This window comes from Sinocyclocheilus grahami, unplaced genomic scaffold, assembly GCF_001515645.1.
Source record: "Sinocyclocheilus grahami isolate Dianchi unplaced genomic scaffold, SAMN03320097.WGS_v1.1 scaffold581.1, whole genome shotgun sequence".
NCBI lineage: Eukaryota > Metazoa > Chordata > Actinopteri > Cypriniformes > Cyprinidae > Sinocyclocheilus > Sinocyclocheilus grahami.
Genome location: NW_015505760.1, coordinates 740618 through 764257, shown reverse-complemented (window position 1 = coordinate 764257; position 23640 = coordinate 740618). Strand labels below are relative to the sequence as shown.

Below are 23640 nucleotides of genomic sequence, written 5' to 3'. Positions count from 1 at the left end.
GCCTTCCAAAAGAGGACATGACTAGAAATCCGTGGTTAAGTTGTAGTTACAACACTGTTCCAGATCAGTTTGACCCAAATATTCAGATGTGTGCAATGCATTTTATGGAGAACCGTTTCCTGATCTGCCGGCTGTTCTGACTCGCAGATTGTAAGTATGTTTTTAATATTTAAATAATTTGCCACTAAAAAAAAAAAAATCCAATTAAAGTAATATAGTGCTTTGACTTTTAAATCTCAGGGTAGACACTTACGGTATCTTTTTTCTTCCACTGATGCTTTCCTCGGGTACAGCCCTCCAGAGACAGAAACGTGTTGAAGTCTGAGGTTTTCCTCTTACAGCAGCTCCAATATTTCATCCTTTTATGAGGAAGGATAAAAAGAGGACTTATTTGCAGAGTCCACGGACAGATCTGAAATTTCTCCATTTACACTTTTTTAGTACTTTTTAGTAGTAGTATTCAGTTTTGATCTGGCGCTAATTTACCCTTCATGGAAGATAGGTACACCAGAATGATACAAACATGTTTCTTCGTCACCGTCTGGTCCGTTGAACGTCTGAAAAACAGAATAATGAGAATCCATTGTTTATAATGGACTAAAGAAACTCAACGTGCCATGAATTCTAATCGGAGAAGCAGGCAGAGAGAACAGTACCTTACTGCAGCCTCCATTCTTACAGGACGTCCCTATCTTAATTTCATCACTATCCTCCTCTATAATACAAGAAAGAGAATAAAATGCATCAGAATAAAAGACAAATATAGAAAGGTGGGGAAAAGGATGGTTGGGCTATTCTTACCCTTTATCTCCTGTGCATTTTCCTCAGTTAATTTAAGCTTTTCTAAAGCCTGTTTGAGCGAAGGAGAGATCTTCTGCTGTAGAATGGAGAAAGGCTCATCTGGACTACAAAGACAATTAAAAACAGCTGTTTTCAGTCATTTATCCTAAAGAGGTTGTAACATCAATGTGGGTTTTGGCTGGGTGAACTGTTAATGAGAAGAACTTGTTCTCTATAGTAGATTTAATGCTGCATTACATTATCTTCTGAACATCTGAACCAATGAGCCAGAAAATCCAAATGGGGAAGACCCTGTCCTCTTCAAGTGTACTTTTACCTTGGTCGCTGAATAGACTCTAGAGGTTTTGGTGCTTGGGTGATGCATTCATTAAACGTTGGCTTTACATCATTCACACTCATGTCCACAGAGGACTTCACTTCTGGTTTAACAGGCTCAGAGGGCTTCTCCTGATTATGAGGGCCTTTCGTGCAACCCTAAAAGATTCATAAAAACTGTTTTAAGACTCCAGCCACAACTCTATCTACGAAAACGCTCATTCAGTCCCATCACAGGCGAGCACTCACAGCAATACTGAGGAAATCCGAAAAGTCAGTTGTTCGTCTCTTGCAGCAAGACCAACCCTGGGAAGCAATGCCAGACACAATTTAATGGGTTTAACTCTGAGTAACATAACAATGGAATGGTTAAATTTCACATTAATAAGTAAACTGATCTTCTTGCATGTCCATACCTTCAATGCATCATGAAACACTGGCACTCCGGGGTGGTATGTGCATGCGTCTATGCATAAGAAGAGATTGATAGCGTGAAATGTGACGTCAGAAGAATATAGTCACATGTCAGTGTAGCTCAAGTTTGCTACTCCAACAACTACCATCTGTAAACTTAAAAATAATTTACTATATCGGAGCTATTGATTACGCATCATTCAAACGTTAATAACCAGCAATATAGATGCCTCCCTAAATTAACATACTAAACTGACTTTTAAATAAACTTAATATGTGACTCTTGAGAGGCGGTCGTGTTTCGGTAATACTACATGTAATGTATATCAAAAAATGTTATTAAAGATAAAAGGTTTTCTTTCTGCATTTATCCGGCTATCTACCATAGCAAACCGGCTATCGTTTGCTTGTTAAGTCTTACCATCTGAATTCTTGTCGGGATCAAAACGTTGTCCACATCCCTTATTATAACACAGTACAGACATAATGTATGACAGAAATTAAAACGTATATTGTACAACGTGGTCAAGAGGGAATGATCCGAAGTCTTGACTAGCTTGCTGCTGCTGCTTCCCGTCGTGAGGTCCCTCCCTTCCGGAATCTTTCGAGAATTTCCGTAAATTATCGTGCAGCACTTCGGCTCCAATCGTCTATTTTCGGAATGTCTCGGAATTAGTTGGAATGATGGGATCACAGAGTGAGAGATGGGATGCACCACCTAACGGAGTTGGGAATTAAAAACACAGACAAGGCAGTGCATGAAAATGAGCCCTGTTCAATTCTATTTCACACCGTCACATATTTTTTTTCCCGAAGAAAATATCTAATTATCATGAATGTGTTATTTTTATGTTGCAATAATCCTAAATGCGTTTTGAACGATATTCTAAAGAACACCAGTATTGTTTTGCGCGCTCTGTTTAGCGTAATTACATTAATCTAAGTGTCTAATGTTTGTGTGAGATAAGGTTTAGATAATTTTGTTGCTATGGGACAGCAGCAACAACACCGGTTTCGTTTGCGCATTCACGGGATAACGTGTACTCGTGAGCGCGCTTTAGAGGTGCGCGCTCCGCTGATTACAGTCAACTGTGAGTGGCACTGAGTCCTGTATGGCACGAAGTGAAGGATGTAGTTTCACAAAGCGGGCTCTTGGATGTCTGCAGAGCAGAGATTTATTTTTCCCTAAACCAGAGGTAAGAGCTCATTCACATATTTTGATGCACTAATTATCGGAGAACAAGTGACTGCTCGGTCTCAGTAACAAACATCTTTTACTAGAGTCCAAAGCGTTGAAAGTTTCCTTTGATTACAATCGCATTTTAATGTAGACTCGTGCTTTCATAAAAGAGAATCGGTTTTGTTTGACATGATCAAAGTTATTTACTTCAAATGCAAAACAAAAATATAATGCGAAACTATAGGTTATGTGTCATTTATTCACATTTTCTCTTGTTGCTTTTTACTTTAAAGAACATTTGAATATTATTTCAATATTATTTGTTTTGCCTGTATGTCACATATATAGCCTATGGCTATTAACCCTCATTTTTTTGCTGTTATCAATCTTGCAGTGAGATTACCATCTAACTCGCTTGTCAGTGTTTTGTGAAAGGGTATTACTGAGTCCATTGAGAACAGGGTCAGGTATTTATTTATTTTTTGACAATTTAATCCAAACCAAGGGCTTCTTAATAAATAACTGCCTTCACATTTATGTGAGCAATAGGATATGTCTTTGTGAGATGAATACTCTAGATTGAAATGGTTTACTGCAAATATCTCTTTTTTGCAGGATAACTGGATGATGGCATGGCTATAAACAGCTGCCCTGGGGGGAGTATGAGGATCTGTCTCACTAGTTTCTCCTTATTGCTCCTCCACCTACTTCCTTGTTTGGGGCAGCTGCAGGAGCCAGGCTCCTCATCCTTTCAATTTACCGCCTCCATCTACAATGCCACCATTTATGAGAACTCTGCAGCTCGGACATACATTAGGACTGAGGTTAAAATGGGGATTCCACTATCTAAGTTTGGTCCTTTGGATATTAAATATTCCATTGAATCTGGAGATGATGAGGGGCTGTTCCAGGCTGAGGAATTTGTGTTGGGGGACTTTTGCTTTCTTCGCATACGGACTAATGGTGGGAGCGCTGCCATCCTGAACCGTGAAGTGCAGAATAATTATACATTAACGGTGAGGGCTACCGGCCTAGGTGGGCTGGAGGCTTACGTGACAGTTAATGTGCAAATTATGGACATGAATGACCTCCGACCTTTGTTCTCGCCCACTTCCTATGCCATTGATATTTCAGAAAGTTCTCCGCTGGGAGCAAGTGTGGCTCAGGTGACTGCCACTGATGCAGATATCGGCTCCAATGGCGAGTTTTACTATTTCTTCAAAAAAGACGTGGAGGAGTTTGCTGTCCATCCAACCAGTGGGGTGGTATCACTCACAGCCAAGCTAAATGCAGATAAGAACAGCAGATTTGACCTTGAGGTTTTAGCAGTGGATCGTGGAATGAAGGTTTATGGGAACAGTGGTATTAGCAGTACAGCCAAACTAGTGATCAGTGTTGTGCGTATTAATGAGTTCGCTCCAACACTGATTGCAGTCGCACATTACCCTTTAATATCAGACAAAGAGCCAGTTTACGCCACTGTTACTGTAGAAGATTTGGACGAGGGACCCAATGGAGAAATCGAATGGGTTGCCATCATTGCAGGTGACCCACAGGAGCAGTTTTTCTTTGACAGAGCGCCACTTGGAAATGAATACAAGCTGAAGATGTCTGAACCAGTCAACTGGGATAAATTTCCTTATGGTTGCAATCTCACTTTTCAAGCCAAAGACCGTGGAACACCACCAAGACTCTCCAACACTCAGTCTGTTCAGCTCTTAGTGAAAAAAACACAGTCTGTGCAGGTGAGTTTCGAAAAAAAGATTTACAAAACCTCAATTATTGAGATTGCACCACCAGGGACCATAATAGAGACTGTGAGGATATCTCCAAGACCGCCAGTCGTCAGCTATGCTCTAAGCCTGACCTCAGATTCAATTTATTTTATCATTAATCCACTCACTGGTGTCATCTCAACAGCGCAACAGTTTACAACATTAAAACAGGAGCTCTTCAATTTAGAGGTGATGGAGACAGTAAGTGGCATGACAGCAAAGGTGCAAATCACGGTCGAGGATGCTAACGACAACTACCCAGTGTTTATCAGCACATCTTACAAAGTCTCTATCAATGAGAGCATCCCCATCGGCACTGTCATTCTCACTATATCAGCGGTGGATGATGATAAAGGTGATAATGGGTGCATAACATACAGCATAGCTAGCCTTCAGCCCCTTCCGTTTATCATCAACCAAAATACTGGAGAGCTGACGACATCCAAAGAACTGGATTTTGAATCGTCTTTGGAGACATACATGTTCGCTGTCCGAGCCTCAGACTGGGGATCGCCTTACAGACGAGAAAGTGAAGTCAATGTCACGGTACAAGTGTTGAACATTAATGACAACCAACCTCTTTTTGAGCGTGTGTCATGTAAAGGTACGATAGGATGCGATTTTCCTGTGGGTCAGACGATCATCATAATGTCTGCCATTGATATCGATGAGCTTGGGTTGGTTAAATATAAGATTCTGTCTGGAAATGAGCAAGATGTCTTCACTCTTAACCCGGACTCGGGGATGTTGTCATTAAAAAGATCTCTCTCCTCAATGAGTGTAAAGAATGAACAGTTCAGCTTGAAAATAGCTGCGTCAGATGGCGAGCTGCTCTCCGCACCCACCTTTGTAAATATATCAGTGGTCATTAAGAAGAAAAAATGCTTAGTTGCTTAGTTACGACTTGTTATGTGGTGCCAGCTTCACTATTAATTACAACTAATGACTATTGATTAGAGAACTACAACGGGCAGTAGGATGTAACTGTAGTCCTCCATTCACATGTCAGCTAATTAGGCTGAGCCTGTTAATCAGGCCCCTGTTTAAAGTAAGCAAGTGGTGCACGCTTGTGCCAGAACCTCAAATGAGCATGGATTTTCCACAGAGAATTGAATGCCCTACCAGCAGCAAAAGACAAGTTGTAGGGGAAGCGGATACATGAGAACAAGAGTTGTCTTTCATCTTCAAAGTAAAACCTCTGGGACAAGTAAGGACAGTGGCATTGGCTCAGCACGCCCACTACATATCCGCCTACCGAGATCCATTTAGCTGTCATGTTGCCTGGTGTGTTATGAGTCCTTGGCGTTGTCACTGGACTTTTGAGATGATTGAAAGTGGGCAGTTCATGCAATAGACATCCAAACAAGCGGAAATCAAAACCACTTGATCTCGGCTACCAGTTGAGACGTTTTGGGTTGAAGTTGTGTGTAAGTGATTCCTATATACGAAGTCTCATTGCTCAGATGCAAGTGTGAACTAAAAAGGCTGGTGGGATTTATGAAGACCTTATCGGCAGAGCGCTCTGCTGCTTTGAGCAGGCATTGGTATTCCTACCCACACTTTGGGAAATAAATCAGAGTGCACTCTCACTCAGATGCCTGTCGAGAAACAAGTTCAGCTCTAATTTGCCTCTGAGATTTGGCCTCTTTTTCTCCAGAGTCAGGTTAAGTCCTTTATGTCAAAATCTCTCAGACACCTATGCAAAGGGCTGCTTGTGCTTCACATCCCCACACACTGCACACAACTGATGTATTCTGTTTTTCTTTTTGAAAGATAACATATTTTTGGAGCATAAGGGAGTTGAGGATCTTTACCACAACCCCACTTCCTCTTGCAGACTTCTTGAACTTTGATTGTAATTCAGGGGAGATATCAAGGGTTTTCCTATTGATGCATGCATGGCATACAGAGGAAACTTCTCTCAGACCGTAACAAAGATGCAGATTTGGAGTAGAATGAAAGAGACAGGGAAAAGATTTATGCTGAAAGAGAAAAATGCATTTTCAGCATGTTTAGGCGCAATGCTTGTGAACTCCAGATAATTCAAAATGCCTGGCATAAAAAGAAATGCCCTTGATCTTGTTTGTAGACATGAAGGATGAGTTGATGGCTTAGTTCTGCTTGATTATGTTCGATATTCAGGACAAACTATGAATATTTGATTGTTTACATCTTAAAATATGAATTAAAATTTCTCTCAAGGAATTTGAAATTAAAATGGTGACACCAAATGTTAAGAATATTATGAAGCTGCATTATGGCTACCATTTCACTTGCAGCAAAACATCTGCTATTAAACTAAATGGCACGAGTGTCAATGTGACTTGAATTTGAAATGGTTATTTTCTCTAATTTGCAAGTTCTTAGAGGATAATTGGGGCCTCTTTGTGATATTGCTAACCACAAAACACATAATCATCCTTTTAAGTCTGTTGCAGTTGAAGGACACAGCACCGATTTTCTGCCTTCTAGCTCCATAAGCAGTCCTTGATGTTTATAATACACACCTGTTGGTTGACGCATGAATAATGATAAATGCTAAAAGCAATGGCTTGTAAAGCTAAAGACGCAGATGGATTTAGTGCTGCTTTCAATGACATGATCAGTGGTTTGAGATTCACAATCAGCTGAAAGCCAATTGTAGCGTGTCAAATCGTTTGCATTGCTCTAGTCCCTTTCGCGACAGCAAATTAGTTTCTCATGTTCAAATGCTTTGCAAAATCAGGCACTTAGTGTAAATCTGTGTCTCTTTAATTTGAGCTGGGACAGGCCTCGCGTTTTGTAGAATTTCTGAGCCTCAGCGTCAGAACCTGTGGGACTCCATCAAAACAACCTCCGCTTCAAAGCTAGGATCTTTGAATCAAAACTGTGGAAAACATGTCTGAGTCTGTAGAGTCCTGTTCCAGACAGCATTGAAACCTTGTGTCTCTTTTTTATGCGATCTGTCATATTTCTGACACGACTGATGTGGTTTCTCAGTATATGAATGTATGTAGAGTGCTGTATTCTCAATGTGATCATAATTGCTTGTGTGACCAATACTTTTACAGCAGTTTGGCATAAAGTTTTTTTTAATATGATGAAAGTGTGTAATGTGATATTGATGACATCAATTAACTTTTTGTTTCAGCACTGAGGTTATATAGTTATCTCATGTAAGGGTTTAAAAAGCGAACTTCATACATTTTTAACATCTTGGCGAATTTCAAAGGTTGTTTACTCCTGGAAAACTCTATGTTAGGACATGATATGTTTTCTATATTCCCTGAGTTGCAAGACGTGAATGTAATAAGAGTAATTTTGGCTGCATTTCAGACTGAATTGCACCCCAATTTACTCCTATTGCAGTATAAAAAAAATCCAGCATGTTTAAAAGCAGAAGAAACGGCTCATTAGTGAACCTTCTCTCCATCCATCAAATTCAATTTAACTGGAACTATCTAGAGTCATTGGTACACTTTTCATTTAACCCTCATTTTCTGTTTGGGTCTGAAAGGCTCCTATTTTTAGCTCAAATTGCTTATCATTTAAGTGCCAGGTTGATATGTGTTGACTTTTGCTAATCTTATGAGAACTGATCATAAAGAAACCTTTCAGCTTGATAACCTGCTTCAAATGGACCAATCTTATTTAGTGCATATCTGAAAGTCTTTGTCTTAACGTTATTTATGACCTAAATTAAAGGTTTAATCATTTATTTCTGCTTGATTAGTCATAGGAAGACTGGAGGGATTGAAGACCGAAAAAGAGGTTAATTTCATTTCAATTTATTATTTTTACATGTAGCCTACATGTTTAGGAATTCTGTGACTTTAGACATATAGTAATACGGTTAGAATTTAGAGTTGCAAATTCACATACTGCTCTTAATATTTCTCATATACATCTCATATAGTATATTGTATGCTATTGTATAATGCATGTGATATAATTTGAGGTTTTCACACAAAAAATTTAGTATAAATAAATTAAAAATTAGATTGTATTGACAGCTGGCAAATGAGAGGTCTGCAACAAGATCATGTAAACACAATAAAAACTGTTTGTTGTGTTTTGAACTGGTTTGATAAGAGTGCTGCAGGGGTGACATTTTATGTAAGCCAAAACCTAGAAATGAGTTAGCATTTCAGCACTTCCAATTCCATCGTCCTGAAGGGATTTTTCAATGGGTTTATGCGTAAATGCCAGAAATAAGGTCTGTGGTTGCACAAGCTCAAGGTATTTCCACATTCTATTCTATGACTTAAAATACACGTTTTTAAGGCACACGGCATACACTCTAAAAATGGCTGGGTTAAAAATAACGCAATTGGCAACCCAGCGCTGGGTAAATATTGGACAGAACACATGCTGAGTTAAAGTAACCCAGCATGCTGGTTTACACATTTTAACCCAGCAGGCTGGGTTGTTGAGAAAACCCAAGATATAGTCATTTTTACCATTTATGTGTTTGCATTTATGTGTTGCTGGGCTATTCTCATTATTTTGCCTATGCTTAAGACAATCATGGATTAATAAATAATGACGAATACAGGTTATTTAGACTGTTAAAAATAATTTTTAATGCCAACTGACATTCACAAATGTGTTAATTTGTACCAATGACAAACGACATGCAATTTTTTTTTCCAGCAAATGCAAAAATCACAGAAATACAGTTACAATAAATAAGAACATTTGTTCTGAATGACATGTGTCCGTTTAACTGTATAACTATTACATTTTGACATGTTTAACTATTTAAATACATAGTGAAATTACATTGACAATTAAAATTTAAAAAGACAGAGCATGCAAAATCATTTAAAGATGTCCTAAAATTTATATCAAGTAAATAAAGACTCACTGTATAACTATTACATTTTGACATGTTTAACTATTTAAATACACAGTGAAATTACATTGACAATTAAAATTTAAAAAGACAGAGCATGCAAAATCATTTAAAGATGTCCTAAAATTTATATCAAGTAAATAAAGACTCGCACTGCTAGGTAGATGCGCACTGCTTAGGGTAGTTAAAGGTATAGTTCACCCAAAAATGAAAATTCTGTCATTAATTACTCACCCTCATGTCGTAACTAGGGTGGTGACGGTGAGGAAATTTTCCCACCGGTTAATCGACGTGTGACAACAATAACGGTATCGCCGCGGGGGTGGGGGCGTTCCCTCTTTTCCTCGCTTTCCTTCACTTAAGAAATAGCTTGTAAAAGCGGCATGCACATTTTACTTTCAAATAGCGGCAGTTCGGAGTAAAGCAATTGTTAGTTTTTAGTTCGTTTGAATTTTCCCTCTTTTCCTCGCTTTCCTTCACTTTTAAATAGCTTAAAAGCGCCGTGCACATTTTACTTTCACTTTCGAATTAGCGGCAGTTCGGTGTCAATTGCTTGAATGCAACAACAAAATACAATGTCAAACTCACTTTAGCGTATATATAAAACATAGTTTTATACAACTTTTATTAACAAAACTAATAAAAATACACCATGCTATAGGGCAGGCTATGTCTAATATAAAATAACAAATAACTTACATAAAGTTTAAATAGGTATACAAAACTGGAAATAAGTAAACATGTATAATATATAACCAAATAAATAAGAAATGTAGAACGTTTATTAGCAAAACGAGTAAGAAAGCTTGGAGGCACGGGATACACCTTGATGTCAAATAAAATAAATAAATGACACAAAGTTTAAATAAAGTAAAAATCGGCAAACAATGTGGAACCAATTAAATAAGAAGCAAATGTTTAAAAAAACTTCCAAAATCAGATAAACGGCAAAAGTCAACATGCTTTTCAAAATCCAAAATATTGCCAAACAGGCGCTTTTGCATTTTGTTTCGAAACTAAATCATCCGCGATCGTCTTGTCTGTCTCACCTCACCTCACTCTTCTTGTCAGTCAGCTCCGACTCACTCTCCTCACTGGAGAAATGAAATCTGATCTGTGATGCATTGATTGAGCATCCGCGTTCAGTTTTTAATTGTAGTGTCTGTTCTTTTACTGAACTAAATGATTTTTATTACTATAAAAAATCTAAACGACAGTGGGGGTCGGTGGGCAAGTGACGTAACCGGTGTTGCGGCTTAACACCGGTATCACCGTCAGCACCGTCTATCGCGGCAAGCCTATTACAAACCCATAAACTTTGTTCATCTTCGGAACAAGATATTTTAGATGAAATCCGAGACCTTTCAGACCAGGGTGAGTAATTAAAGACAGAATTTTAATTTTTGGGTGAACTATCGTCAAACACTTAGAAAGCTTTGAAGAGAAGATCTACAGCTGAGAGCAGTGTGCTCTGCTATAGAGCCTGTCTATGGAAGGATATTCCAGAATTGCAAATAATATTTTCAATTGTGTTTTCCACATGTGACAAATTGTGACATAATCCATGCTATCGTCAAACACTTTTAGAAAGCTTTGAAGCGAAGATCTACAGCTGAGAGCAGTGTGCTCTGCTATAGAGCCTGTCTATGGAAGGATATTCCAGAATTGCAAATAATATTTTCAATTGTGTTTTCCACATGTGACAAATTGTGACATAATCCAAACACAATTGCAAATCTTGCATTACTGTTTGCATTTTCACAAATGCACAGTGACTGCCAAATTTCAAATGGAAAAGCAAAGTTCATTTGCAAATGTATTTTCCATGTATTATGAGTAATGAGCCTGTCATATTTTAAAAATTCAGCGTCAAAGCAACTTTACAGTATTAAATAGGAAAATAGTGTGTAATAATGCAAAAGGACAACAGTAAACACTCAGTTTTCAGTTAAAGTCAGTTCATCATTGATTCAGTGATGTCATCGTCCAGCTCAGTTCAGTTCAAATAGTATCTGTGCTTTCAAGCTGACGATATCGCTGGATATTAAGTGTCCCCAAATAATCAAGCCGGCAAGGAACCAAAACTCCATTGGTGACAGAAATGGTGAAAAAAAACTTTGGGAGAACCCAGGCTCAGTCGGGGGGCCAGTTCTCCTCTGGCCAGATGAAACCAGCAGTTCAATTCCAGGCTGCAGCAAAGTCAGATTGTGCAGAGGACTCATCTGGCTCCCATGGTCTTGTGCCGATGACCGTCGAGGTCACGTGGTCTTCACTGGGGATCAGTCTTTGGGGCTCATCTAGTTGTCCTGGTCTCCGCTGACATTCAGAGCTGTAGAGGTCATCTCTAGGTGCTGATCCACCATCTGGGCTGGATACGTACTGGATCTGGGTGACTGCAGTGACCATCTGATCTGGATACAGACTGGATCCGGGTGGCTATGGTGACCTCGGAATAAGAACGAAACAGACTAATGTTAGCGTAGATGCATCATAAGAACAAGTATATCGAGTGTTATTAATTACCACGTCTTTTTCACTGTGTCGCACATGTAACCTACCAAAACTCAAATGGAATCGCAATTACTTTAGCATTTGAATTTCCATTGCCTCACATGGAAACCTGTCAATCTGTGTCAGGGGTGGGACCATACTATGGGGCGTGTTTGTATTGGGAGGTGATTACTCACAAACGATTGTGCCAAATGCTTTGAACAATGGAGGTAAAGCAGCTGCCACAAAACCTGCCACAACTAAAGGCAGCTGCCACTCCGAGAGATGCGTGTGAAAGAACAGACAATGCAACTAGTCTCCCTATATTCTTGGCACCTTACACAATAAATAATTCCATCGTTTTTACCCCAAATGCAACGACTATCCCCTACTAACAGTGGGAGCCCCAATGGTACCCACTATTGGTCAATATTCACCATTAACCAAATGCTTTTCACCTGCCTCAAGAAGAGAGGAATAAAATATAGGGTAAGATGCAAAAAGGCAAATAAGAGTTGCAATGTTGTTTTGCCGACGTGCATCAATCAGAGTGCAAACAGTGAGAGATTTGGGGTAAAAAACGACAAAATTATTTATGAATTATTTTATTTGGCACAATCATCTGTGAGTGATGTCAACTCCCAATACAAACACGCCCCATAGTATAGTCCCACCCCTGACACGGATTGACAGGTTTCCATGTAAGGCATCGGAAATTCAAATGCTATAGGAATTGTGGTTACATTTGAGTTTTGGCATATTACATGAACGACGCAGAGAGAGTGAAAAAGCAGAAGTGGTAATTAATATTGCTATTTAAATACGTCAGGTTCATTACTTGTAAGACATGGGAAATACAGTTGCAGTTGCTTCTCCAATTGAAATGTGGAAGTCACTGAATTCACGAAAGCGAAAATGCAAACCGCAATGCAAGATTTTCAGTTGCGTTTGGACCATGACAATTTATACGTCCACATGTGGAAAAATGCAATTGAAAATACAATTTGCAATTCCTTTTGAAAATTGTCCAGAATATTTTTACCTGTCCATTGATTATGATCAATGCCTGGGAGATCTGCTGGCAATTTCAAATCGCCATGACAAATGGATGGGGTTTTGTGGACTCTGCCCGGTTAAGGAATTCCACCATGTTTGTTCCAACCTATAAAATAAATTAAATAGCAATGATTCAGTTCAATTAACTGTGTGGTTAAATTCACCTATCTCTACAGAAGCATACTGATTGGCTGAAAGGTGTGTTTTCAAACTGTGTAATCAATAGGATGTTCCAGTCAGTATAATCACAGTTTTATATTAATATGCTGGCTATATCGAAACACGCATGCACAGTCACTGGCACACAGATATGGGAGATCACACTGCATACGCACACACAGAAATTTATATGACAAATCAGACAGGTACTGGGTTACTCCACAGCTTTAAAATAGTCCATATATAAACACTTTTATATAGGTGTACCAAAGTGATTCAGGACAAGTCAAAAACACGATTTGGAAAATGGGTATATGATGTATTTACTCATTATATAAATTCTGTACATTCTGAACACAAAGTTAAGTGCAGCTTTAACTATAGCACGAAACAAATTTATATCTGTGTTTATATCACAGACAATCAGTTATGTATGTAAAATCTGTAAAATGTATAATAAACATGAACTTGGGGAAAACATAAAACACTAAGCAAAACACAAAATTGCTTTTTTTCTTAATAAAAAAGCGTTTTATTGAACAAATTGCTTGCTCTTTAAAAAATTTCATTATAATACAAATTTTGATAGGGATAAAAATATTTTCCTTACAATTAACAACAGTGCCCAAACTTAAATTTAATTACTATTTATTTTTAAATACAATAATCAAAACTCAACTTTAAAAAAATTGTATGCAAACATGTAAATTGCACATAATGCAGTTTTTAAATGAACTTATAAATTATACAATTTCTAATTGTTGTTGAAATATATTCATTTACACATAACTTTTCATAACAGATTTATTTAAACTATTAAGACAGGTAAAGTAAAATACAATGAGTCTAATATTTCGCGTAATGCTCTTCGCTAGACTTCATTTCTCTAGCGAACTAAAGAGCTGTGGACACTGATGACTTGCGTGAGGTAAATGAAACGCTACGTGACATTTTGTTTACAAGCTGTTTTATTGACGTCTTTACGCGGTTGAAAGACTGATTGAGGGATTAAATTAGGCATGAGTTGTTCATTCATGTTTATTTCGCGTTAGTGAACTGAGGCGTTTATACAGCGACGTCACGCCACATCAAGGAGTGTCAAAACCCCACTTATTGTTTGAATTACCTAAAAAGTTGACAGAATTTGAAAGATGAGAATTTGTTTCTTATCAAAAGTACCAAATATAAAACTTGAAGTTTCTAATGAAGTTAATGCATTGGTTAAAACAATGCTGTTCGGTACTCATGCGTACCAAACCGAAAAGACCTGTACAAAAATTTTCGGTACGACTACGTGTGACATTACACAACTAGAACATACACAAATTATTATACACAAAATGATTAGTGAATGAGGCTTTTTGAGACAGTGTTTGTCTGCTTCATCTGTATGTTTTGTGGTCTCCCTCTCTGTTTAACAGGTTGATTAAAAAGTAAAATAAGGGGAACTGTTTTATTTTTCTTTGAAGATGTGTATTGTGAATGCAGCAGATTTCCTTCAGGCAATCTGACCCGTCACACTGTGTTAGCTCACTGAGCAACCATTCAGTCAGCTTCAGATGTCCCTGTTTAGTTTTCACCCATATCCTTTGTGTCTTTGTCCCCTCGGGTGTCCTACTTCTCAATGCTTTAAAAGGTTTTAGTAAGAATCAGGGACCTGCATGCTGTGTGAGTACTCCTCTTTTTTCCCCCCAGCTTCTGCTGGCTGTGAGGGTCGGAATCCCCTCGGCTGTATCACTTCACGGCCGGGTGGTTTTGTTCTGTGCCATGGTTGACCGATCGACTCATCGCATTGCATTGCACAGCCACGAAATGGGTCATTCTGTCAGCGACGCCCCTTCCGATCAGTGATCGTATTTACATGTGCCCGTGATGCAATGTCGAAGTGCTCCTAATCACAGAATGGCAGAGCCAGCACTTTGGTCAGGAATGATTAGATGTGCTGTGCTGAAGACCTGAAGGTCATACAGTCTCTGAGAGGAGCTGTTGTACCCTGCGGTGGGATTCCCAGCCCATCTAAAGTTAGTGGTATGTCCAAGATGTCAGTTCGGATTGGACTAAAAATCTGTCCGCTCAGCAAACATGTCCCCTGCAAAGTGTAACTGTATTACACCTAAAGTGTGAACAGACTGTATGACACAATGTCATATAGAGGAGACCGGGGCTAATTGTCACACTTTTCACTTCAGTAAATTTCTGTTTCTTGTTGTCACACATCTCATGTACTGTATTACATCACCACAGTATTTTTTTTTTCGAACATAAAATATTACAGTTTACGTTGTACAACTAGGGCTGCAAATTGTTTTATGAGGATTTAATTTACTAGCATAAACAGAGGCATTAATTATAGACTTAATTATACATCTGGTTAATTTATAATATATTAGAATTTATCACTAAATTAACATATTAAATTGACAGGCCTATATTATAATGCATAACTGTATGTAATTTACATTTTTAATCTACACAAAATGCAAATCTTTAGGAAATACTATGTTCACACAATATGTAGAAAGACTTTACTGTAAATTGTAGAAAACCTTTTGTGACAACTAGCCCCTTTGAACCCTATAACAGTGATTTCTATGTAGCTCATTGCCACATTGAATCATTTATTGCAGATGCTTTTATATGCATCTAATTGCTTCACAATTGAGTTGTGGGCAATAGACTGTAGTAAGAGAACAAACCTCTGCAAAAAAAGCATTTTCACTAAATTGCTTTAGGTTGGTCTCAGGTATCGTTGACAGTTGAGTAAATTTCCCCGGAGAAAATCTGAAGAGAAATTACACTTTTAGGCAGACCACACCAGCTCTGATTTTGAAACACTCTGCTGAACTGACTCTGGTTTCTGGGAGTGTGTGTCTAAAAACATTAATCTTTCAGCCTGACTGTAATCTCCTCAAAATGTTAGGCACATTACAGTTTAATAAAGTTTGACACCAAAGTTTGACTCATGGTAGGGTTGGACGCTTTTGATGTGTAGTTGAATCACAAACCAAGTTATGGATAGCTTAAAAAATAAGTGAATGTTCCCAGCTTACTCAGGCCAGAGTGCTGATAGTGGTTGATGTGTCATAAAAAATGTCATAAAAGCTCACAAAGTGTGTGAAGTACTTCTTGTTGAATTCATTAAACAGGTGATCGATATTAAATATGTTTTTTCTCTGTTCTCTGTTCTTACAGGAATGATTTACACCACTGGCAGCCTGGACTGCGAGACTCAGGATTCATACTGGCTAACAGTGTATGCAACGGACCGTGGCGTGGTGCCGCTTTCTGCCTCTATTGAGGTGTTTATCCAGGTGGAGGATGTGAATGATAATGCACCTTTGACCCTTGAACCCGTCTACCACCCGTACGTCATGGAGAACTCTCCCAAAGACGTGTCTGTGGTCCGTATCAAAGCCCAGGACCTGGACGTTACCGCCTCAGATAGCCGTCTCATGTATCGTATCACAGCTGGGAATCCTCAGAACTTCTTTTCCATTGATTCCAACACAGGTAATAAAAAACTGAGTTTTTTTTTTTTGCTCTATGAAGAAACAGAAGACCTCATAAAATATTTTATTTTTCAATATATTACCAATTAAAATTTTTTTTTTCCAATTAATTACAGCTAAATTAGGCAAATCACATTTAGTTGTATATCAATATTTGCTGGAAATTATAAGGATTTAAATTATGAAGGTAATTCAAAGATGAAAGACAAAACTCTTAATTATAGACTTTTGTTAATTAAGTGTCTGATTAATTTATTACATTTAGTTCTTTGAATGCACCTTTGACCCTTGAACCCGTCTACCACCCGTACGTCATGGAGAACTCTCCCAAAGACGTGTCTGTGGTCCGTATCAAAGCCCAGGACCTGGACGTTACCGCCTCAGATAGCCGTCTCATGTATCGTATCACAGCTGGGAATCCTCAGAACTTCTTTTCCATTGATTCCAACACAGGTAATAAAAAACTGAGTTTTTTTTTTTTGCTCTATGAAGAAACAGAAGACCTCATAAAATCTTTTATTTTTCAATATATTACCAATTAAAATTTTTTTTTTCCAATTAATTACAGCTAAATTAGGCAAATCACATTTAGTTGTATATATCAATATTTGCTGGAAATTATAAGGATTTAAATTATGAAGGTAATTCAAAGATGAAAGACAAAACTCTTAATTATAGACTTTTGTTAATTAAGTGTCTGATTAATTTATTACATTTAGTTCTTTGATGCACTTTCCAAATGAACACAATACATTTATTTATAAGTGATCTGTATAAATGCATGTAAATGTATGCAGTTTACATTTTATGCAACTTACATTTTTTAATATACAAATAAAAAAACTTAATGCTGAAGTCTAACTAAAGATATACTAAAATACATTTGATTGTGTTAAAGTGGAACTATTGCAAGTAAAATATCTTGCATTTAAAGACTGATATTATGCAAATGTCATACAGTCCTCATCAATAGTGACATTAAAACACATTTTAGGCTTAATATTAAGAAATTTGCATTGTGCACAATTAGTACTCCAAATAAAGTTTAATTATAGTTTTTATATCAATCAATCAATCAATCAATCATTTTTTATTTCGGTCCTCACAGACAACTTTTCACAAAATAAATAAATAAATAAACAAATTTGTCATTTACATTTTTAATATAAAAATAAGAATTTAGTATTATATGTGAGATTATATGGCACAAATTTGTCATTTACATTTTCAACCTACAGAAAATAAGCAGATCTACAGGAAATAAATAATAAATAATTGATTTCCCTCTGAATATGAGCAAATAATCTTTGATCATATTTTCGTTTGAAATTTCAGTGCACTGTCCCCCAGTCCAATCTCCCATATATCGCATTTGCGAACGCTTTCACAAGTACTACTAAACAAACTGAGCAGCACAGGCTGTAATCTGCTCAGTGTCAGGACATTCTAGTGTGAAGTGTTAACACACATGCAGAGCTCTGATCCCATGGCATGCTGGGTGCATGCTGCACTGCTGATTACACCGAGGTGCTGCTTTCCTTGTCATTTGAGAAGTGAGTCATGGGAGCTTATGTATGCAGCTGTAGTCAGTGAATTAATTAAACAAGGTTTGGTTGCCAGCAGGAAAGCTTTTCATTCTACTATTGGCAAATCCCTCCAAGGCAGCATGTGACACCACATATTTACATTGGAATACAGAGGTTTAAGCTCAATAAATCTTACTCGATATATATAATGAGATGTGAGCGAGTGTGTGCATGCATTGATATGTAGTGAGCAGAGAGGTAACACTGTATTTCACTCTATATGAAAGCCTTTGTGTGTTCAAGGATGAAATATATGAAATATATGAAAAACAATATGTGGAAGGAAATGAAATTATGGCCGAATCAACCCAAAAGTATCAAACCTTGTACGTTTTATTGTTTGACCGTGGACTGCAGTCATAGATTCTACTTTAGCTTCAGCCACTGCTGGGAAAAAGCCGTTGTAATTGCTCCCCACTTATCTAGCTCTCTTTTTGTGATTGTCTGTTGAACTCAGCCTAAGTGTTCAGATAAATTGCATTGTGAGCTCTTTTATAAAAACAAATGTGCTGTGACTAAGCCAGCAACCAATTACTGCACCCTGAAAATAGAGAGTGCATGTTTGATTATTAGTTTAGAGCGCTTGCCTCTAATAGAGTTATATCTTGTACGAATTCTTTTCGTTACAAATGTCCTCCTGACAATATCTTTATACTTGAGTGAATGGCTTATGAGGGAAAATCCTTTCCTTGTTGTGCTTCAGTCCCTCATCGGCTCTGTGAGTTCATAGCTTCTCTAATTTCTCTAATTGAGTCTCTCTGGATGACACACATTAGGGAATACTGTGGATTCCAGCAGTGCGATTCAACCTGTGCCATCAGGAGTTCTTTTGTTGCCATGGTTATATTTCACAGAGAATCACTGGCTCAGAAAGCACGTACAATACATTTATGTTAGGTAAATAATGGGAACTTGTGCTAAAATGGTCGCAGTGTTCTACAAAATGATGAACTTTGCAGTATGTTTGTACATGTGTATATACTTTTTAAAAACAGATTCGCAGAAAATCTCACATATCACTTTGTTCTGTGGAACACAGAAGGAGAAATGTACTCTTCAAAAAGGATGCAAAAACACCACAAAAGTGTCATCCATAGTCATCCATATTACTGATGTGCACACTCTGGATGAGAAACTGACTCAAATATAAGTTATACATTCTTCAAACTTTTCTTTTCGTGATCGACGGAAGAGGCAAAGTCATATGGGCTTTGAACGAGATGAGGATGGGTAAATATATTTTTGTTCTCTATTTCTTTTTGAGATTCTCAAGCCCTCTTCTCTACAGCTTGTCAGTAAATCCACAGCAGGATTTGTTGTCTAACCCATAGACCTGCTTAAAATTATTTACCTTCAGACTCCAGCATCCAGATGTCTTGTGCCTTAAGGAAGCATTCATATTCAGGAATGTCTTCCTGTTCTCAATCTTTGCTGTTCTGTCTGTATTGAAGTGTTTTTAAAGCCACTAGGGGTTTGAAAAATAACCCTATGCATTCACCACATACCATCTGCGGGCTTACGCCAAAGGCACTTGTGTCGTGAGCTGCTGTTTTTTCTGCAATAAACAAACAGTGTTGTGCAAATGTATGCACCCTTGCTGACATGTTATTAATCATTGTCGAGTGGAGCGGCTTTCCATGCTGATTGTTGCAGCTCTTTCATTGCACAGTTGTCAAAGAAGTTTGCAGCTTCAGTTCAGTTTTATCATTTTTACAAAATGTTTTTCAGGACTCATCACCACCACATCAAGGAAACTGGACAGAGAGCAACAAGCAGAGCACTTCTTAGAGGTACTGAATTCTTCTTTACCTGTCAGATCATGCCTTAAAGGGGTAATTTAAACAAGAAAAGAAAACACTGCCATTATGAATGATGCTTTCCATTTGAAGTTCAGTTTGGGATATTCCATCTTGATATCACCATTTTAATATATTCCAAAATGTAATTTACTCCTGTGATGGCAAAGCTGATTAGTAGTGTTCAGTGTCACATCATGTTTCAGAAATCATTCTAATATGCTGGTTTGGTGCTTAAGAATCATTTCTTATTATTATCAATGATGAAAACAGTTGAGCTGATTAATATACTATATTTGCATTTTGCTTTCAAGCTTAAAAAAAGACGAAAGACTTAAAGCTTTTATCAAAAGACAACCTACATTACATGTTAAGACAGAAGACGTTAAACAGTCGTATTTGAATGTGAACATGAAATTGAATTGAGGGAACGATTTACAGTGAAAAATTACTTAAATTATTTCCTGAGTAATATTGTAAGACTTCAGAAGACTTGGAATATATAGAGTTGCATACATACTAGGGGTGGGTGATATGACCAAAATCTTATATCACAATATGAGTAATTTCATTTCACGGTACTGATATACAGTATATCACAATATAGTTATTTTTGCTTTAAATAATGTTTTTATGACATACATTTTTTTGATCCCATTGAAATGTATGAAGGTGTCATGTCAGTCTTATGCACACCCCTTCAAGTAAAGTGTTACCATATATATAAATAAATAAGAAATGCTACATACGTTGTATAAAATAATCAAATGTTTAAAAACACTGCATATTCTTCACTGTGTAAATTGTAAAAAGTGATTTAGTCAAGAGCAGTGAGAGATTTTCTCTCTTTTGTTGTTTGATTAACATGACAGACAGCAGGAATATTAGACTGCTGTTACTTTAAGAGCTGCCCGGATCCAATATACTGTTACACATGTGTTTTCTTTCTCATGTTTGCTTTCACTTAAGACCTAAATTACTGTTTTATAAGGATACTTGCAAAGACGAAATTTGACACATATAAGTGTGTGTATTTAACCTATAAAGAGGCAAAAATAACTCCGGTTCAATACTCCCATGCTCTATGTGCACCGTCTTCATGTGCGAGCACTTCTCTGACAGTGCTCAGAAACGGTATCTCAGACAGCGCACACATATAGAGAAATAAGTTATCTTTTGCTGCTAATTGTGTTTCAACGGCTCAGTTGTTTTTAAACCAGAATGCTTAAAAATGACCACATAATACAGCAACGTCACATGAGTGTGAAACTGAGATAAAGACCATAGTCTAAAATCGGTTGACACATTTCTGTCTACCGGTATATCGCCCAACCCTGGTATACTGTATTTTATGGTGTATTTATGGTTTGTACTGTTTGGCGCTTGACAGCCATGAACTTTCATTGTATGGAAAAGAGGAGCATGTCCATTCTTTATAATTCCTCTTTTATATTAAATTGAAAAAAAAAAAGATAAAATAAGAATAAGAAAAAAATAAGAACATACAGGTTTGTAATGACATGAATGTAAGTAAATAGTAACAGTTTTTATTTTTGGGTGAACTATCCCTTTAAGAGCAAATGCATTGATTCAGCGATTCTCAAGGGCAGTTTTATTAGTTCATAAAATAAAGTCATGTAATAGTCATAAGTGTCAAAATTATGATGTAACTCCTGTACAAAGCAGGCTAATATGATTACCCATCAACAGCCTCAAGAATTTTATTGATTATCATCATACAGGATACACACTGACTTATTTATTGATCTGTTTTAGGAACACATTTGTCTGTCCAACAAAATAGCGAGATGCTACCTACTGAATTCATTTGAATAAAAGGAGAATCAGTTGTAGTATCGAGTGAGGAATGGATTTGCACATGTAAAGGCAACAGTGTTTCCATGTGCTTTTTTATTTCTAATGTCTTATAATGAGGTGCAGTACAGCAAATGACTTGTCTACATTTGCATTATGAGTGACAGAGAGGATAAAGCCAGTGCTTACTGACCAAGGACTCTTATTTAACACCAAAACACGTGCAGATGTGCACATTTTCATACAGTCTGGCGAGCAGCTCTTAAATTACTGATCAGTCAATGAGGGCAGAACAGTAGCATTGATCAATGGGATGGGTGTGGCTCCCCGTGATCCCTGCTCTACATGGACCGAATAGAATGAGGGCCATTGATTTTCGTGTTCACTAAATGATGATTCACTCTGCAGCAGGCTTCAAGTTTCAAAGTTCATATCTTACATCTAGTGCCTCAAGGTGCCTGCTTTGACAGCCACCCTGGCATCAGCATCTGCAGCGTGTGGCGCTGACAGTGGATAGTGGCCATTAAAGATTTAGTTCATAGAGGCTTTCATGAGCCGCTGCTTCTGACTTTTGCAGTGGTGTAATAAGCCCCAGGCCCCAATTTTGTGGCCACTGTCTGATCAAGTTCTGGGAATCTCCAGTGGAGCTCCATGAAGAAGAGTGAGATCAGTTGGCTCATTGTGTTGTTTTCAAAAGAGCACGTTGTATTGATGTATTTTTCTATTCATTTATTTTAAATAGAGGTTGAGTAGGGACAGTTTTGTTTATAGGCATTTTAGTCTTTTTATTTATCTGGAGAACAGAGAGAGATGTAGAGTTGCTGTAAAGTTGCTAAGGTGTGTGAATGGTTTTTGGCTCATTGCTGTGGGGTTTCTAGGGTAGTTGCTAAATGGTCACATACTGGCCCAAGTCAAAAGAAGCCATCCTCAAGGACCTACATATGGCTGGAGTCACTCCTCTAATGTAAATCTGAGATTTTTTTGCCTGTTATAATGTCTGCTTGCCAGAAATCTGGTTGATTGCTTAACTTGAGCTTTCATTTATGTCAGTACAAATGGCATTGGATGAGTTACAAGATTTAAAGAACAGAAGTGAAATATACTCTAAAATGTGCAATATGTTATGGCAAAGTATTTTGTTTTGATTTTATAAAAACGAAAAAGGTACTTGTGCAAATTAATAGATGCAAATCAAATACTAGTTCATAAGTTTGGGGTCGGCAAGATTTTTCAAATGTTTTTTGAAGTCTCTCATGCTTACCAAGACTGCATTCATTTTGATTAGCTGTTACTTTAAGACAGTATTGCGAAATATTACTACAACTTAAAATAATGATTTCTATTTTAATATATTTTAAAATGTAATATTTTCCTCTGATGGCAAAGCTGAATTTTCACCATCCATTACTCCAGTCTTCAGTGTCACATGATCTTTCAGAAATCATTCTAATATGCAGACTAGCTACTCAAGGAACATTTATTATTATCAATATTGAAAACAATTGTGCTGCTTCATATTTTTGTAGAATCCATAATGTTTGAATAAAAATTTATAAAAAGAGCAACATATATTTGAAATAGATATCTTTTGTAACATTATAAAGATCTTTACAGTCTTATTAGATCAGTTTAACTAATCTTTGCTGAAGAAAATATTCATTTATTTCAAATAAAAAATCTTACTAACCCTAAACTTTTGAAGGGTAGTATATATAATTTGGGTATATATATATATATATATATATATATAAAAATAAATAAATAAGTATATATATTATACATATAAGTCATGAAGACATGAGTAAAAAGATATGTACATGTGTGCATGAATGAAGGTATGAAGAGACAACAAGGAAACGTTAAAACTCCATTTGCAGCTTCCTTGACCTGTTAATATTGAATATTGGCAC

At 37.2% G+C, this 23640-nt stretch overlaps 2 protein-coding genes across 2 annotated transcripts in view; one reads left to right on the top strand and one right to left on the bottom strand.

Moving 5' to 3' along the window:
• chordc1b (cysteine and histidine-rich domain (CHORD) containing 1b) overlaps positions 1-2141 on the bottom strand; it is a gene marked incomplete at its 3' end in the record, with an annotated part of 3119 nt that extends 978 nt beyond the window's left edge. The window contains exons 1-8 of the mRNA XM_016240100.1: positions 1952-2141; positions 1533-1582; positions 1366-1422; positions 1118-1275; positions 802-905; positions 657-715; positions 487-557; positions 254-359 (exon numbers count right to left, since the gene is read on the bottom strand). Of these exons, the coding sequence (XP_016095586.1) occupies positions 254-359; positions 487-557; positions 657-715; positions 802-905; positions 1118-1275; positions 1366-1422; positions 1533-1582; positions 1952-2015 (669 nt within the window). The remainder of the gene's footprint in view (positions 1-253; positions 360-486; positions 558-656; positions 716-801; positions 906-1117; positions 1276-1365; positions 1423-1532; positions 1583-1951) is intronic.
• A 488-nt stretch (positions 2142-2629) lies between these two features.
• Positions 2630-23640, top strand: part of LOC107556862 (protocadherin Fat 3-like) — a 60747-nt gene continuing 39736 nt past the window's right edge. Inside the window, 5 exon segments of the mRNA XM_016240098.1 lie at positions 2630-2726; positions 3326-5349; positions 9571-9580; positions 16217-16534; positions 19848-19909. Of these exon segments, the coding sequence (XP_016095584.1) occupies positions 3343-5349; positions 9571-9580; positions 16217-16534; positions 19848-19909 (2397 nt within the window). The 5' untranslated portion in view covers positions 2630-2726; positions 3326-3342.